This window comes from Apium graveolens, chromosome 9 (assembly GCF_009905375.1).
Source record: "Apium graveolens cultivar Ventura chromosome 9, ASM990537v1, whole genome shotgun sequence".
NCBI lineage: Eukaryota > Viridiplantae > Streptophyta > Magnoliopsida > Apiales > Apiaceae > Apium > Apium graveolens.
The window spans coordinates 188615741-188633166 of NC_133655.1; the positions used below are offsets into that span (position 1 = coordinate 188615741).

Sequence of the window (17426 nt, forward strand, 5' to 3'; positions counted from 1 at the left end):
CCTGACAGTTCTAACGTTAACGGTGATGTTGGATGGCAAATGACTGAAGGGGTGCAAAATGAACAGATACTTAAAACCTAGAGTGCAACTTGTCAACAAACGTAGTTTGAGATCATAATGAGAAAACACCCAAAGATAATGGGTACAAACTGCAATTTACCCTAAATTAAATTAATTAAACTGTTCAAACAGGTCAGTCCTGGATATTCTTATCAGGTCTGGTCCAAAGAATGGATTAAGTCGGTCCTCCGCCAGTAATTTTGTTAAAATCCGATATTCGATACGGGTCTGTCCGATTTGTCCAGTTTGGTTTTAGATCTTTCTGTGGGGCCCTAATGAGAGGTGAATTGTATGCTTTTAATAATTCACTAGTTCCAGATTCATCCAATATTCCCTAAAAGTTAGTTTGAAATCCTATAACTAGTAGATCTGACAATTCGAATAACCGGTTCGGTTTTGGATCGGATCAATTTCGGATCGGATGTACTTTCGGATTATAATATATTTGAAGACCATTCGGATCCGATCGGATTTGATTCGGTTCAGGTCTAATTCAGATTAAAATCGGATAAAATTCGGATTAAAATCGAACAAAATTCTGTTCGGATATTTTCGGATCCTAACTTATTTATTTTTTCAATTTTTGAGATTTAAAAAATTTCTTTTTTATTAAATTTAGTATTTTTAATATAATATACTTTTACAAAAGAATATGATTAAATAAGTATGTTATCATAAACATAAAACTTTTTAAAGTATAAAATTTGCATATTTCGAGTCATATTCGGTTCGAGTAATATATTATTGGGTTTTAATCAGTTCCAAATTATAATGGGATCTTGTATTTCAGATCATTTTCGGTTAAATTTTCGGTTCGAGTATTTTTCGGATCGGTTTAAATCTGTTTTCGGATAATTATCGGATTGTATGATTCAGATGTCGGATCGGATCTCGGTTTCATGAATTTCGGTTAGGTTCTTCGGATCCAGACCCATTTTGTCAGGTCTAATAACTACTCTCTCTGTCCCATTTTATCTGTCTTGTTTGACTTTTTACGGTCAAATTGACCAAATTTTGACCAAAAATTTCTCATAGTACGCTATCGAAAATATTTATAAAAATATATCATTAGAAAGTATCTTTAATCTACTTTAATATGTATTTTTTCAAATTTTCAAAATAATAAAAAAAAAATTATTTACGGTCAAAATTGAGTCAATTTGATCATCAAAAATCAAATAAGACAGATAAATTGGGACGGAGGGAGTAATTTATTGGAGTTGCTCATAGCACGTATTCTTCTATATAACCATTCACTTTTCTATTTACCTGGCCATAATAATGTCACTTTAAGTCTACATTACCATGGCATTATAAATTCATGAATCATAAATCTCCTTAACATGGATTTGACTTTGCACAACAAACTATCAAATAAACCAGTATAACTGAACCTAATCAATTAAAGAGATGAACTTCTTGTTCTCTTATTTTCACCCGGCCACTTCTTTAAAACGTCATATGAATATTCATAAACAGCACAGCACAGCACAGCACAGCACAGCTTGCTTGTTCCACATATGTAAGACAGTTAGCCCCAACGTCCATTTGGTGCACAGTGCCCCCATTCCATTATCAAAATTACCAAACTGCGGGCTAGGAAATTACATTGCTTTTATACTATTAGAAGCAGAGTTATGAAGGATGGAGAATTAGAGCTCTCAAAAAACTTAAAATTTAAAAGTTCAAAGATCCACAGCTAGACAAACACAATTAACCTATTTACAATGTACCTGGATACATTTCCACCTAGATTAGCATGTTAAACCTTGCTCTGTTGTCAATCTTCCCAACATTATAACCTACCAAATGATCAAAACATCATAATACAAACGAGAAATGAAATATGTCCCACGATATAGCCAGCTCTAAAACTGTTCTAAATACAGTCAATACACTGGGCTCTCGTGTAATTGGTATAGAACTACGAGAACCAAAATTAAATAAGCAATACTCAGAAAGCTAATGAACAGATTATCTCATACCACTACACTAGTGACCTTAAATAATTTCTAACTCATTTTCGCATTGCCTTTCCTCTCGATTCGAGTGGGAAAAACTCTCTATGGAATTTTTTTATCACCACAGTTTGATTTAGATGCGAACATCAGGAATGGAAGCATAACCGACATCAGGAATGGAAGCACTACCGCACAACAGAAGGAAGAAACAAAATTTTCCATATGACAGCTACCGCGGTTTGTTACGAGCATAATTTTCGGACTTCCATTTTGTGCAAAGTGCAGTTTGTCTCAAACCAATATTGTTTTTCCCATCTATTTTATAAAATAAAATCTCAAACCCAATTGCGTGGTTATAAGCTCCGATAATCTATAACAGTGACTTCATCTTCTGGTGCATCGAGGTCATCATAACTGCAATATATTCAATGCAAGTTAAGAGTACGGTCTTTATGTATCACTAATACATGATGAATACATCCACTTCATGACCAACTCTACTTTTCTTAATCTCTGTTCTAGTCCAATGTTTTCAAGGTTCACGAGTACTCAATTAATAAATATATCAATGAAATTAACTAAAAATTATCATCCCAGCTTCTAACAAAAAAAATTAAATCAGAAAATAAACTTGCCTTCGTAAACGCCTAGGGTCCTGCCGAAATTGTGGAGGTAGAGCAATTATCGGAGCTGGTCCACCTAGGTGGGAACCAGATCTCCCATTTCTACCGCCTCCCTCGAAAGGGGAAGGCCCGCCCTGCTCTCTCATCATCTGCATTGCAATTTCTGGAGGAGCAGGAACAAATGGACCCAAAGGACTGCAATCATACCAGATATACATGTTTGATAAAAAAGCATCTAACATTTACACAACAAGGCAAAAAAAGATGGAGAGAAAAAATACTGGAAAATACTCTCTTACCCAGCACCAGGAACAGGCATTAAAACTGGAGGAGGGGCCATATCTGAAGGGAAAGAAGAAACAGGCATCCCTTGTCCATTAAAACCATCGAACATTGCTTCATCAAGATTGCTCCCAGCTTGACCATCATTATTGGACTGAAAATCCACTGAATGTGGATTATCAGCTCTATCATATCTTTCACCACCATTAGTACGATTGTCACGTTCTCTTCGGCCCCGCTCTTCTTTCATATAATTGTCCGGACCAAGCCTACGTTTCTGGGGTTTCTCCTTCTACAAAAATTTGAACATAGAAATAAGTAGCAATAGTAATACAGAACATTAATCTAGTTGGGTTGATACAGGGATTTTTAGGAACCATATAGCTTCAAATGTTTTTTCATTTGGATGACAATCAGAAGTTAATACAATTGCATAGGAAGTACTTAAGTTCAATTGCCTGTGTCGATTAGCAGTGCATTGACAAAAAAATTCTGGTTGATTTATTCACACCATCTAAACGAATCAAACCCATGGTATACAAAGGTAAAAAGATGTCAGAAGTTACTAAAATAGGGTTTATATAGGAGCTCATTTATTAAAAAGAAGCTATTTTCAAGATTATGGAAGCAAATCGAATTTCACAGACATTGTATCTTGAACTATAAGCATATAAAATGGTGTTGGACTCAGATCAGTGTGGGATATGAATAGGTAAAAGACAAAAAACACAAAACTATAAGATCTGCTAAACACTATTGATTTATAAGGTATCTGTTCTCAACATCACATTTCTGTCAAATCGGCTACTTAGTTATTAGCTCTATGAGCTATAGCCATGGTTCAGCTTCATAAGAATAAAAAGACCAACCTTATGAAAGTTTGCTTCCTTTTAAAGGGTTTATTATAGTCTTAAAAGATTCCTGTACTGATGGTTCAGTGATTTCATATCATAGACTAAACAAATAAAAATGAATGGATCGGCTTGCATCTACCTTGTGGGTACTTAGGATATTCCTCTTAAGAAACTCAAGTGTGTGTAATTGGTAAACTTCCTCAACCCGATGCTCTTGACATTATAGGGGTCTCCGTCATGGCCATAGGCAAGAAGCAATTGAGAAAGCAGTGTCTTGTGCATTGCCTTTTCATGAAGTCAAGGAGCATTGATATTTAGTTTTTACGGGTAACAAATTTCACAGAAGCCAATTGAATGTCTTTTGTGCTTCATGGTAGCATATCATTTGTTTCGTGCTGGTGCTAGTATGGTTGGACAACAATAGATTGTGGTTAAAATATTAAACAATGTACCAGGGTTCCACAGACTCATTCTGAATTGAACTGGCAGGTCCTTACCATCTCTAACAACCTTTGTGTTTCTTTCTTTAGAGGAATCATAACCGGGCTGTCACGCTACAACTAGACCCTTTGCTTAAGCTAACAACTAGACCCTTGCATACGCTAACAACCAGACCCTTGCTTAAGCTAGCCGTCTGAACATGTACAATTACCTTACATATATATATGTCTACATGTATCCCATATAGTCAGAATCCCAAATTTCCATCATCACAACACAACTGACAGATCTTTGGATCGGTAAAAAATTAAAGCCAAATAACTTCTGAAAATCAGAAGGCGGCACAGAAGTAAAGTTAAATTTAATTAGATCGTGTAAAACTGTAAGGGCCAATTTGGAAATGTGGCTAATAAATCAACTTCAACTGAAGTGTACAAAAATGTATTTTGGGGTATAACTTGGCAAAAAACATGACTTCACTGCAACCAAGACAGCAAGTTAAAACAAATATATAAAATTGGCACTGCAAAGCTACAAACGTAAAAGGAAGCAACTGTTTCAACACTATATAACGAAATCATACCAGTACAGTTGGATGCATAACAGGTACCGCACCAGGCGCATTTTCATCACTGCAGTTTTCACATTTAATTAACAAAGCTTTCAATTAGTAAATAACTAAAGCAGATATCATTGTAAACCTAAACTCACCCCATATAGTTTTGAAAATACAGATCTTCCCGCACTTTTGAAGTAACTTCCAACAGGAGTTCTGGATGTTTCAGCTTTAGATGCTTATTTACAAACTCGGCTGCATGAAAAAGTTTTGTGCATCCCTTTGCCCCACAGCCATACTTCCAACCGTACTTCTCATCCCTAATTTTGCGAACATAAGGATCTAGCGACTCACCAGCAGCTGCATCAATCTTTTCCTTTGCAGTCATTATTTCCAAGGGATCCTGGCCATTCAACCTCTCTTTCCAAAATGAATCTAATTTCTTTTCCCAATCGTCCCCGTTACCAGTAGCATCAGAATTTTTCCCATCTGCCCTAACATGACGGAGACCTTTAGGTTCATTAGTTTCAATCATGCCGTAGTAATCTACTCCATGAATACGCCACAGATAAGTAACAAGAGTATCCAGCAATTCAATTCCCTCAAGCCCTTTCACGGCAGTTGAACCTCGTATGATAATAACTGGGCCAGAAGAGCTACCATGAGACTTGTCCCTACTTGTCCTTTCATTGTCAGTCCTACATAAGATATTATCCTCAACTCCTTTTTCTAAATCAAGCTTCCGCACAAGTGCCTGTGCTTGTTCAATATCAATTAGTATTCGTCTCGGTTCTGAGCTGACAGGATGAGCTTTAATAAAATTTGTATCTTTAGCCAAACCCCTTTCATGTCGTTTTATCTTGCCACCTGTATCGACTTCATTTTCAGTATTGGTATCAGCTATTTGTCCTGCTTTGCTTGCAGAAGCATCGATACCAGGACCTCTGCTCCAGAGTGTTCTTGTTAGTATTAACATTCAGAATATAGTATCCTTCTGCAACGTATATACAATATTTACATATCTTACATATCAACTGTTCCACTTTGCAGTTCCAGCAAAAAATCTTTTGCCATCTTTCTTGCATGATCATTCCTCCTATAATCAAAGACAAAAAAGAGCTCATTAGCCAGAGAAATTTGACCTTGATATTAAAAACACATACCATCTCAAAATCAGAAGCACAAAATGGAGCTCATAATTTTTTAATAATGTTATATACAAACAATATACATCTGCACAAACCTGTCAATAACAGCAAGCAAATTGGTAGGGTGGTATTTGTCTTTCAACCTACAACCAAAATTAGAAACTCCACCATCAATGCTTGACATAACACTAATATGAAGGGGCGAAAGTAAGAGTGAAAAGATGAGCTTTACCACTCTTCATGTTTATGGGCATTGAAATAAGTACGCTTCTGCGTAGTTATATACTCAGACTTGTATTCTTGATATCTACAAAGTCAAAAGATTCAACAATATAAAACCGCCCTAGCAAAAAACAATATAGTGAACACAAAACTGCATCCCAACAAATACATGTTTTAGACATTCAGAAAATTTTACTACCGAGACTTTAATTTTTAATACCTACGCTCAGCTTCAGCGGGTAAAATATCATCTTCAAGCTCCTGGATGAACTGCTTGTAGGACATTAATCCTTCTCTGCAGAAACAATATAATGTGTTAGATTGCTGACCAAAGAATACCCACCATGACACTTTATAATATAGGTAGGGACAGGGAGCATGGAGACAGAGAGAAAGTAGGTTAAAACTATAATAAATAAATGAAACATGAACTCATGATCAAGGCTTACCTTTGACTTCTACCTGTATTAGCAGCACCTGTATAACCACCCCGACCTGAACCCCAGCCTTCAAAATGAAATTAACGACAGTTAACAAAAACAAAACAAGACAAGTTGTGTATGAGACAATTAACTGTCATCCTAAAGATTGCAAATGTAAAACCCAAGGGAAAAATACAACCCTTACACAAAGCAGCTACAAACATTATTTTAAAACAATGTAAAAAAGCTTTGGCTCAAATCAGAAGTAAAGTTATCCTAAGAACCGATTATATAGATAACTAAAAACTAGTTTTTCCTATCAATGACTAATTTGGACCACTCAATATATTTAATTTAATTTTCCACCAACTTCTACTATATACACATATTAGTATAAAACAAAAAATTAATGAGGGATTTATCAAACAGACAGACAACTTACTGTTTGTTGAGATAATTTTAAGATCAAAGGGACTATCAGGTACGAAACATTTAATGTCAAAATAACAATTTCTTATCAAGCGTAGATCCCAAATCCATATGGAATAGGAGGCAGAAATTTTATAAATGGCATTGGAATCCTATAAACAGGGAGGATACTTGGCAGGCCATGTCCAACTACTTAGAAAGAACACGAACCCACCAAATACAACTGAAGAAATATTGTGATTACTCTCTCACTCTCATTTTGTAACTGAAATGTGTATCCTTGTAACTGGTTACCCACAATCATGGAAACAGGACAAAGTTCTCAACTTCCCATCAGTTACATAGAATCACACAACTAGAAGTCAATATTCAAGGCTGAAAAATGGAATAAGCAGCATCCTTGATTCCTTGTAGTACATTCAAATATATAACCAAAAACTACATATAGATTTGGATGGTTTGATTTTAGGAATTAGATAAAGGGACACATCCTGCAATTCCGGCGCCAAGACAGATACACAGAGAGAGACCTAATTGTCTAGTGTAAAATTTCACAAGATTCCACTTCTTACATATATAAAGAATGCTTTACTTCATGAAAATGTACAGGATCCACTACTCAGCTTGGGTGTGCATGCCACAGGACATTAGCAAGTAGAGACTGAGATCTTATCTACTGGATATTGGAAATTACATCCTAATCAGGAATTCTGAAAAATAGCATGTTGCAAACAAATTTAAGAAATACCAGATGGACCACTTTCATAGCCACCAGCTAAACGTCCACCATGCCGGCCATGAGATCTTTCATCTGGATAACCCGTCCTACCACCCATTTCACGGTCATGCCCATTCAGATGGTGATTATATCCAAGCCTGCAAACAACATATATTCTTCTAAAATAATTACATGAAATAGGAGTAATCCCCTGCCAGCTAAACTATAATAACCCAACATTTAACAATCACATCAGAGCAAGATATTTAACATGAGAACGGAACCAACCATCAAGCCAACAAGCGCAATCTTATAGATGAAAAAATTAAAAACAAGTATACCAGTATGCCAAAGGTATTTATGTATAATGTACAATAAGGAATGTAATATATCTTCTTACTTCACAAGTATGAAGTATGCTACCAAGAATCCGAAAAATAACCAGAAAAGCACTTTAAAATACGACAATCCAACCTGAATGTTCTAATCGTACACCAAAAAGCACCACATTTCCTATAAAGGTCCGACAAATATTTTCCCCTAATAAATAAATTCATAACTAACACATTTCCTACAACGAATAAGAAGTATTCACTTAAGTTCCTAAATCGACTAAAATGTACACCCTTACTCCTTCCCATTCAAATTTCTCTTTAATACAAAACTCTAAACTCGAAAGTGCATTACTAGTCATCAGTATTTATATAACATTCAGTTTGATTAATTTCTAGCACTGATTTTCACATTATCAAAAAACACAAGTATTTCAATTTACGAGATTCCACAAACCGAAACAATGAGAGCAACTAACATACCTCCTATCACCGCCTCCATAGCCACCTCTCGCAGGTGGACTCCCTCTCCGCCCTTCATACCCCTCATCTCTCCTCATCCTCTTATAATTCTGCATCGGCGGCGACCTCCTCGCCGGCGGAGAGTAATTCCTCCGGTCCCGATGATACACACCTCCTGGCGGACTCCCCGGACTCGCACGCCGCTTATTAAACTCCCGTTCTCTCGGCAAATTCCGATCAAAATACTCTCTCCTAGGTCCTCGATCGACGTTCTCTACGTTCTCTCTCCTCTCTCTAGAATCTCGCTCGCGCCGTCGAATTGGCGGCGGCGGAGGCGACGGTGATTGGGCGCGCTCGTCGGAAAGTTTCTCCTTGACGTCGTCGAGAGGCTCCACGGCCATGGTTAATTGGGGAATTTGTGAAAAAAAAGCCCTAGAAATATAAATGGAGATAGATAGAGATACAGATATACGTACAGTACATGTGTGTATGAATGAGAAGAGATGGTGTGGAGTGTGATTATACGGATTTGGAGATGAGTGTTATTGTTATTTGGTGCCTTATTTTTAATTGTATTTGTAAAGAGGTCCCTTGAGTTTGTGAATTTGTTCTCAGAAGCATCGAAGTTAAGTCAATTTCGTTTTTCTGGGATTTTTTTTTGAAAATTTTTCAATCTCCGTAAAATCAAAAAAAAATTGGAAAAAATATCTCGAAAAAAACTTTTTTAAAAACATTCTCCACAAAAAATTGTCTCAAATTCTTTTCAAAAATTTGTTATTTTGCTACTATGAAAATTTTTATAAAAAATGGTGAGAAATATTTATTTTAGAAAATATTTTTCGGCTTTATAAAGGGGATGTCATTTTCCTAAAAATTATCAATATTATATTACAAATTTTCCTCCTTAAAAAATAATATTCCTAAATGCAAAAAAAAGAAAAAAATGTGAAAAATATATTTCAAAATGTAAACAAACCCCAAAAATATGAAAAACATTTGCATGAAAAATATTTTCAAATAAACAATCGGAGCATTAATTTGATTAAATTAGGTCCGTAAAAGGTATTTTTCTGGAACCATCTAAATTACCCCAAACAAATTGATTAAATAAATAATTTCAGTTTTTATATCATTTTGGCTTCAATTCGATTTATAAACTCTATAAACTAAATTGTTTTCAATTATATTCATTTTATTAAAAATATTATCAATTTAACCCAACTAAAATTTTTGTAGATTATAGAGCTGAGCATTCGCCGGTTCGGTCCAAAATGCCCGGTTCAGTCCAAAATTGGATCGAACTGAATAGACCGAAAAATCGAATAGTCATTTTTTCTTGGACCGGACCGAAGTTATATTATGGGCGGGACCGAACCGAGCCGAAGTTATTCGATTCAATCCGGTTTTGGACCGAACAACCCGAATTTTTTTCAAAAAGAAAATTGCATTAAAAATTAAACCACAAATTATAAAATCTAAAATATAATTAAAGTAATGTGATATGTAAAGTTCTAATAGTTTACTAATACAATTACAATTTATAATTTATAATTAAAATTTTTATGATATATGTAAAATGTATATACAATGAAATTATAGTATTTATAATTTGGTCTATTCGGTCCCGACTAAAATATTTTAAAAGAACCGAACCAAACCGAACTGAATTTTATTCCAATCTAATTGGTCCGGACCGAAAAGACAGAATTTTTGAAAAAAATAGGACCCAGCCGAATTAGCACGTTTCGGTTCGGTTTTGCTCAGCCTTAATAGATTATATAATATATACCTTATATTAATTATGATCTGTATAAAGTTCTTCTATCCAAATAAGAGGATCCCATTTTAAATTTTAATCTAATATATTTATATTTTAACTTTCTACCACCAATTAATCACAACTCTAAATTTTCGAACACAAGTTTGTTGATTCAATCTTTTAAATAGCTCTCAAAGTCTTGCATGACCACAAATATGCTTTGAACTACACATTTTATTGAGATTGGTGTTATAATAAAAATTAATCCTCACATCCCAAAAATGAGAAAAAAAAGGTATAAAATGCGACACAAAAAGTTACGTTTGCTTAACGTTCACCGCGACAGTAATATATACACAGAGTTTTCAGTAGCATATTTTGGATCCATCCAACCGCTACGCAAATTAACAATATAAAATTATTAGCCTTAATGACCTGTCAAAAAAGTTTCAAGCTTTGACTCGGGTAAGTAATTTGGATCTATTCACGTATCATACGTCCAGTGCCATCTTATTTAATATCCACATTTAAGTCAGTCGGAGACGAATAAAATATCTCAAACTAAGTCTCACAATCATTAAAGCTCATATTTCAATTAATGATACAATTTGAGTCACTTGTAGAAAAAAAATTCTTGCATTAAGTCTCACAATCAGCAAGGCACATGCTCCAATCAAACAATGTGATCGATACATCGAGAATTTTTAGGTTCATAGTCTTCTCAAATTTGTCTACTTTAACAAGTAAATTTTGCTACACAAAGATAAATTTAAAAGTTTCAAATTTTCAGAGGATTTAGATAGAGAGTAAAGTGCACTTCGTATACTTATATTTTAATTATTAGACTACTTGGGATACTAACATTTAAAAACTCTCACTTTAAATAATGAAAATCGAAAATACATGCAAAGTGCATTATTCCATCAACTCCGCCGAACTCTGTTAGTTTTGACGAGGGAAGAGTTGGTAGTCGTATATTGTAACAATTATATCAACATCTATTTAATTACATTAATTTTTTTTCCTCCGAACTTTTCCTTATAATCAGTTTTCTTATTTCAAACATAACTAGAAATAATAAAAAAAATTATATCAGACAAAACTATTGCCACATGATATGATTGCCTTCCAATCGTTTCAGCCTTCTTCCCCGTTGTTAAACAAAATCCACAAAAAACTGCTAAGGCTACAAGCAAACCCATTAAACTTAAAAAGAAGAGAAAGTCCACTAAATATAGAAGTAATTTTCTGGACCAATTCCATTAGTTATCTTCTTGTGTTGCGTGATCTCAACATCATTCGACTGGGGTAGATAATAGATGTTAAGTGTGGTATCCAGCATAAAAAATTGGGGCGGATAATACACCTCTAGGAAATCTATTTCCCCCAAACCTTAAATTTATATCTTACTTCTAATCTCAATAAATTGAAACGTCAATTGAATAACCCACTAAACTGAAGACTCGTATATCAGAGGATAAATGTTGCTTAGCTCCGATGCACCGACTTAACCTAGTGTCACATTTTTATTCACTCCAAGAACATAAACATAATTCAAAAAATTTAGGATCAGCGACGGTGTACGCAGCCGCTTTGCAACAATTATTCCGGCATGATAGTGTTTTTTATAAGTCGGCATTGTATTAATTGGTGAAAAGAATACAACGTGCATGTGCATAACATTTACTATTACCCTATGCATGTACAACCCTAAAAATGAAACTTAAGTAGATTGAGTCTATTACAACAACCCTATATTAGGATTAAGAACCAAAAATACGCAAAAGTCCTACTATCTGGCCTATTACAAGCTAGTACTTGGTCCGAGAATTTATCTATTATCCAACCACCATTCATATGCCAATTTTTGAAAATCTGGTTAAGAAATCATTCCTTGATAAAGTTAGTTGATTTCATTCATCATTGAGTCACCCACAAATTTTGCAGTTGCTTCATGATACATCATTCCTCCATGAAAAATATCCTCCTTAATACCAGGCCCTTCCTGCAGCACATCAGCATTCAAAATAAAATTCAAGTTTGTTCTCTGCGGTGCTCCCACATGTCCAATCCCCAAATCTTTGATCTTATCAGAGAATGTCGAGACCATGTAGATATCTTGGAAGTCTGTGTGGTCTGTGTCAGACCCATATCCCAGTTTAAGAGTTCTTCAACAGACCTGTCAAAGGTATACATTCTGTCAGCAGTTTCCAGACCTACGCTTGCTAGAAATCTTGCTACATTGGTCCTTGATCGGAACAAAAAGCCACCTTGCATTTTTAGTTCTTTTTTTACCCCAATATTGATCAGTGAGACAAGATCAAAAATTGCAGCTGGAGCGTCTTGGTCGAAATCTTTGACCAACTTGTAAGCTTCATACTTGTCTATTTCAATCACCACATCACGATACCCTTCTCCAAAGGCTCTCATAACTGGCACATATATTTCCTATAGTTGGCTCCCCGGAGGTTTAAGAAAAGGAATTGTGCCAACCGTGAGTAGTTGCATTTCTCCTTTCGAGTCCCTATAAATTGCACCAATGCTTGAATCTTTACCAGCAAGGCTCAGCATGATTGTTGAAGTACCGTGGACATTCCGGCACCGGACAAGCGAGTTTCACCGGAGAAAGGAAAGAATTTAGATGAGGGAGAATCTAGGGTCCAAAGCATTGTTTCGAGAAAAGAGACAATAGTGTAAGTAAATATTAAATTAGTAAAATCACTCATGTTAAATGGCCAAGCAAGGAAAAGACTGAAATACCCTTAAATAAAGAGACGTCGTTAACCATAATTGACGAAATGACGCATTTTACAATTATTTTTATTTTTCAGTATTTCAAGTGAGAGTTTTTGAATGTCAATATCTCATGATTTGACAGTCAGGGTGTAAGTACACGAAATGTACTTTACTCTTTAGGTATACATAAATATAATTATCAAATATAAATTAGATCTGAAGATACGAGGCATCCATACTTTATGCAAGTACCCATTCATTCGATTTAAAAGAATCGAAAGTTTGAAACTGAAAATATTCTGAATCTCTACTATGTAAATTAATTGGAAAGTCTTAGAGATCCACTCTCAAGACATTAATTGTTGCCAAAATTTATTGAAGAAGAATTTAATGTGAATAATATTTAGGGCCTTAGTTACATTTGATTAACTAGCCTAGTAGACAATTTATATGTCAACCAATTTGTAATGAATATTCAGTTAAAAAGTGTAAGTAAATTAAATGAACACCTTTGAATCCTCGTTTTCTTCAGCGAGGATATGAGGGATGGCAGTTGTGACGGTCTCAACCCCGGGGTCATGAGTTGACGTCACCAACAACATTAATAAACATCATATAATTCAAATAACTAATTATACATAACCACAACCCCGTTACCAAAACCTTTTTCAAGTTTAAGTATGATTTAGGTTACAACTATTACAACATCGGATTACAATAAACCATCTTGGCGCAACTAACTTAATACAACAACTCAATAGACCATCTTTGGTCCAACACCACTACCTCAGAGGAGCCTGACGCGGAAGGAACTGGAAATCTGCCCTGACTACCACAGAAGAAACTCCTAGGCATCTGTAATACATATATAAGACATTCTGCAAGGGTGAACAATCAATTGCTCAGCAGTACCACTATATAAATAACAAGTAAAACGGTTTAAGTTAAAGCAGTTATTGGAACAGAATTCATAACTTGTTAGAAAACAAGTAAAACATGTATAAATTGGATATCAAAACTAGCATGCGCTGTAAAAAAAATCAACATTCATGTGCTGTGCATAAATACCAGAGTTCAATTTTTAGCATGCTATTTTCATTTTCAATACCACTGTTCCATTATAAGAACCGTAAACCATCTGTCCCGTTACGGGGACCACAAAACCATTTGTTTCGTTACTGGAACAACAAAACAATCCGTTCCGTTACGGGAACCACAAAACCATCTGTTCCATTACGGGAACCACTAAATCAAAATCAGATATATAATTGGACGAATCCTTGGGACAACTGATCAGTCTATCCCACCACAACCTGTTCCGGAATTCAGAGACTAGCTAGGTCTCTGTCATGATGGACTAAGCGGTTTAAATAAGGCACGCAACCAACTTAGCCACTTACGCAAACCCGCTGGGCCGTTACGGGCCTCTTACGCAACCATCCAATATCTGATTTGTTTTTATCCAGTTTCCAAAACCACTTTTACCTATCTCTTTTTTAAAATAATTATATCACAACACACTTTCCAAAACCTTTCCAATTTTAATCACAATCTAGAGATAGGCATTTTTAGAAGTCACTTTTCCCCCAAAATGTAAGTTAATAAAACATATATAAACACAAAAAATACGTAACTTAAAACGTTTTGTTCCAGTATGTAAATTAAATCAACAATTATTCATATATACTGAACTGTAAAAGATTTGTTCAGGGGTACTTGCCTTGTAGAGCTTATAACTATAACTGACTGATTTTGTATTGACTCGGACGCTCGACTTTATCGCCTTACTATCAGACTATCTTGGATTCGACTTTGACGCTCAGGTCCTTCGCTTGGATCCTTGCTGAGCTTGTCGACTGATCACTAGGTTATCTTTGGTTTATTATCAACTTTCAAGTCTTCCGACTTGACCGGAATAAACCGAGAGCAAGACGGCCAGAATCAACAGGGAAACGGAGAAAAGAAAAGAAGAATAGAAGAAGGAGACGAATAAGAGATACAGAGGGAAAGAGAGGTTTGAGAGATTATTCTGAGAGAGCAAAGAATAGGGAGACTAAGTGATACTGCCGCCCCCAAATGAAAATGGGGAGAAAGAAAAATAAGCATAAAAAAATTTACTCCTGCCACGTATCAACCACAGGGACACGCATTACTTTAAAAAAGTAGGATGTAAACACATATCTGTCTTGCTTTTACTAAAATTCTGGTTCGTTTTCTGGAAAAATAACTAATTAGTTGCACATCGCGATGCATCAAAAAATTACACTTTTTGTACCAAAATTTCTGAAATATTCCGGAGTTAATAAAATAAAAGTTTCAAATTTTTTGAAGAATTCGGGAATTAAATACGGATTTTACAAATAAATACAATCAAAAAATCATACATGGCTAAATAATTGATGAAATATTAATTTCTCAATTTTATAAAATCCTAAAAATTATTATTGTAATTATAAAATCATAAATTTTTTTTAGAGACAACCCATATATTTATGAAAAATAAAACTGCAATAAAATCACTTTTAGAAGCGAAACAAAATCATACAACCCAATAATTAACCACGCAATTCAATCCCCTACACTAGTAATCACATATACTTAATAACAAAGCAATAACTCGGTGACAGAACCCATATACATATTTTATTTATTTAATTATCTAATAATTACACATTTAAATAATACTAAAAATATACGAGTCGTTACATCCTTCCCCCTTAAAAAGATTCTGTCCTCAGAATCTGATCTAACTAAACAAGTGAGGCTATTTATCAAGCATATCTGACTCTAACTTCCAGGTAGACTATTCTACTCGAGAATTTCTCCAAATACTTTATTTATATGAATAACTTATTCCTAAGGACTCACTCTTAACGATCTAGGATTTGGATCGATCATTCTACGTAGACAAATTCAGATAAGAGCCCCTTGGCTCTCAATAAACGACTTGGTTCGAATCAGGATCATATCGCTTTAATATTGACACGTGAAATACACTATAATCTGCTGCAACCGCGGCGAAAATACTAACTCATGAGCAACTTTATCTATCTTCCTCGATACCTCGAACGGTTTCATATATTTAGGACTCAACTCGCCCCTTCTAACCAAACCTAACCAATCTCTTCCAAGATGAAACTTTATCAATACCAACGATCCTATTTCTATATCCATACTCTTTCGATGCAAATTTGTCTTCTTTCTTTGTCTATCCCGAGCTGTTCCAACTCTTTTCTGAATCAACACCATTACGTCCTTGGTGCGCTAAATCAACTCAGGACCTGTAATAACCCCAAAATTTTGAACTTTTTGTAACCCTTATGAATAGTGTTTTTGCTGATATTGCTGAATAAGAAAACTTTTCATGCCACACTATGTAGGGGTTCTTTTATTGTTATTCTGAGATCTTATTAGTACTCTATATGATATATAAGTGTATGTAAAGATCGTCAGAATCCAAATTCAAACACTTTGATTTTTCCCGAAAATCCACCAGATACCGAAAGAATTGAGTATAAGGTAACAGGATAAAAAGGATTTAAATTCAAGGATTATAAGAGAGAATCATAAAAGGAATATAATGTATTGAGAAAGGTTAAGGAAACCCAAGTAATAAGATCCCGGGTATGATCCCTCAAACGATAAACGAAAACGAAAGTTAAGCGAACCGTATAACAGATCAACGGTCATTAGCCAAGTAATTAGAAGTTAATCAAAGAGATTAGTGAGGATGATGTCATCAAACCAATAAGAAGAGGACAAGCATGGGAAGATGACATAGGGTTGATGACCTAAGCATGACCAAAGAGAAGTGTGTTGTTGGTTGATTAAGAACCACACAAAAATCACCATGGTTAAAAGGTAAATAATTAAAACAAAAGCCAAAAACAACCAACCAACAAATCATTTCACCAAAACACAAGTTGACTTCACTTTTCTTCAAGAAAAGCTCTCGGCCTCTTTTCCATTTCAAGAAGAAAAAAAACCAAAATCCAAGTTCCAAGCTTCATTAATTAGTGAGGTAATTATCTAAGACTCCTTATGCATAGATATAGCTATCCTATAAGTTTAAGCTTCAAATTCCTTCACAATCTCTTCCTAAAATTCATGGAAGAAGAGGGTGAATAGTGTTTTCAAGAACTTAAAATTTTGTTCTTGGATTTTTGTTTAGATTAAGCTTGGGTAAGGACTTTCAAGGGTGATTCCAAGCTAATTAGTTACTCCTACTCACCAAGGAAGGTATAATATCACACCCTAGCCCTACTTTAGTATATTTAGAGCTTTTTTGTTTAGTATGGTTCATGAGAAGATTTATTATTGAGTATTTAGAGATGTGTTGGTTTTGTGATGTGTTTGGAGTTGTAAAACTTGTTGATTAGTTAAAGAACTTAAGTAAAGCTTTTAGTTCATGATGGGAAGTA

At 34.8% G+C, this 17426-nt stretch overlaps 1 protein-coding gene across 3 annotated transcripts; it reads right to left on the bottom strand.

Annotated features, from left to right (window-relative positions):
- Window positions 1–1712: 1712 nt before the first annotated feature.
- Window positions 1713–9019, bottom strand: LOC141683641 (serrate RNA effector molecule-like). 3 transcript variants are annotated; one of them, XM_074488385.1, is made up of 12 exons: window positions 8532–9015; window positions 7747–7874; window positions 6597–6654; window positions 6368–6442; window positions 6158–6232; window positions 6021–6068; window positions 5805–5873; window positions 4933–5721; window positions 4805–4853; window positions 2944–3218; window positions 2657–2839; window positions 1713–1862 (listed from the first exon to the last, which is right to left on the bottom strand). In XM_074488385.1, exons 1-12 carry the CDS (start codon window positions 8909–8911, stop codon window positions 1856–1858), a joined length of 2136 nt encoding a protein of 711 aa, XP_074344486.1. In that variant the 5' UTR covers window positions 8912–9015; the 3' UTR covers window positions 1713–1855. The 3 variants fall into 3 exon arrangements, with proteins under 3 accessions (XP_074344486.1, XP_074344485.1, XP_074344487.1); XM_074488384.1 differs by having other exon boundaries at window positions 1836–2435; window positions 8532–9012; XM_074488386.1 differs by lacking the exons at window positions 1713–1862; window positions 2657–2839 and adding an exon at window positions 3920–4065 and having other exon boundaries at window positions 3080–3218; window positions 8532–9019.
- Window positions 9020–17426: the final 8407 nt, after the last annotated feature.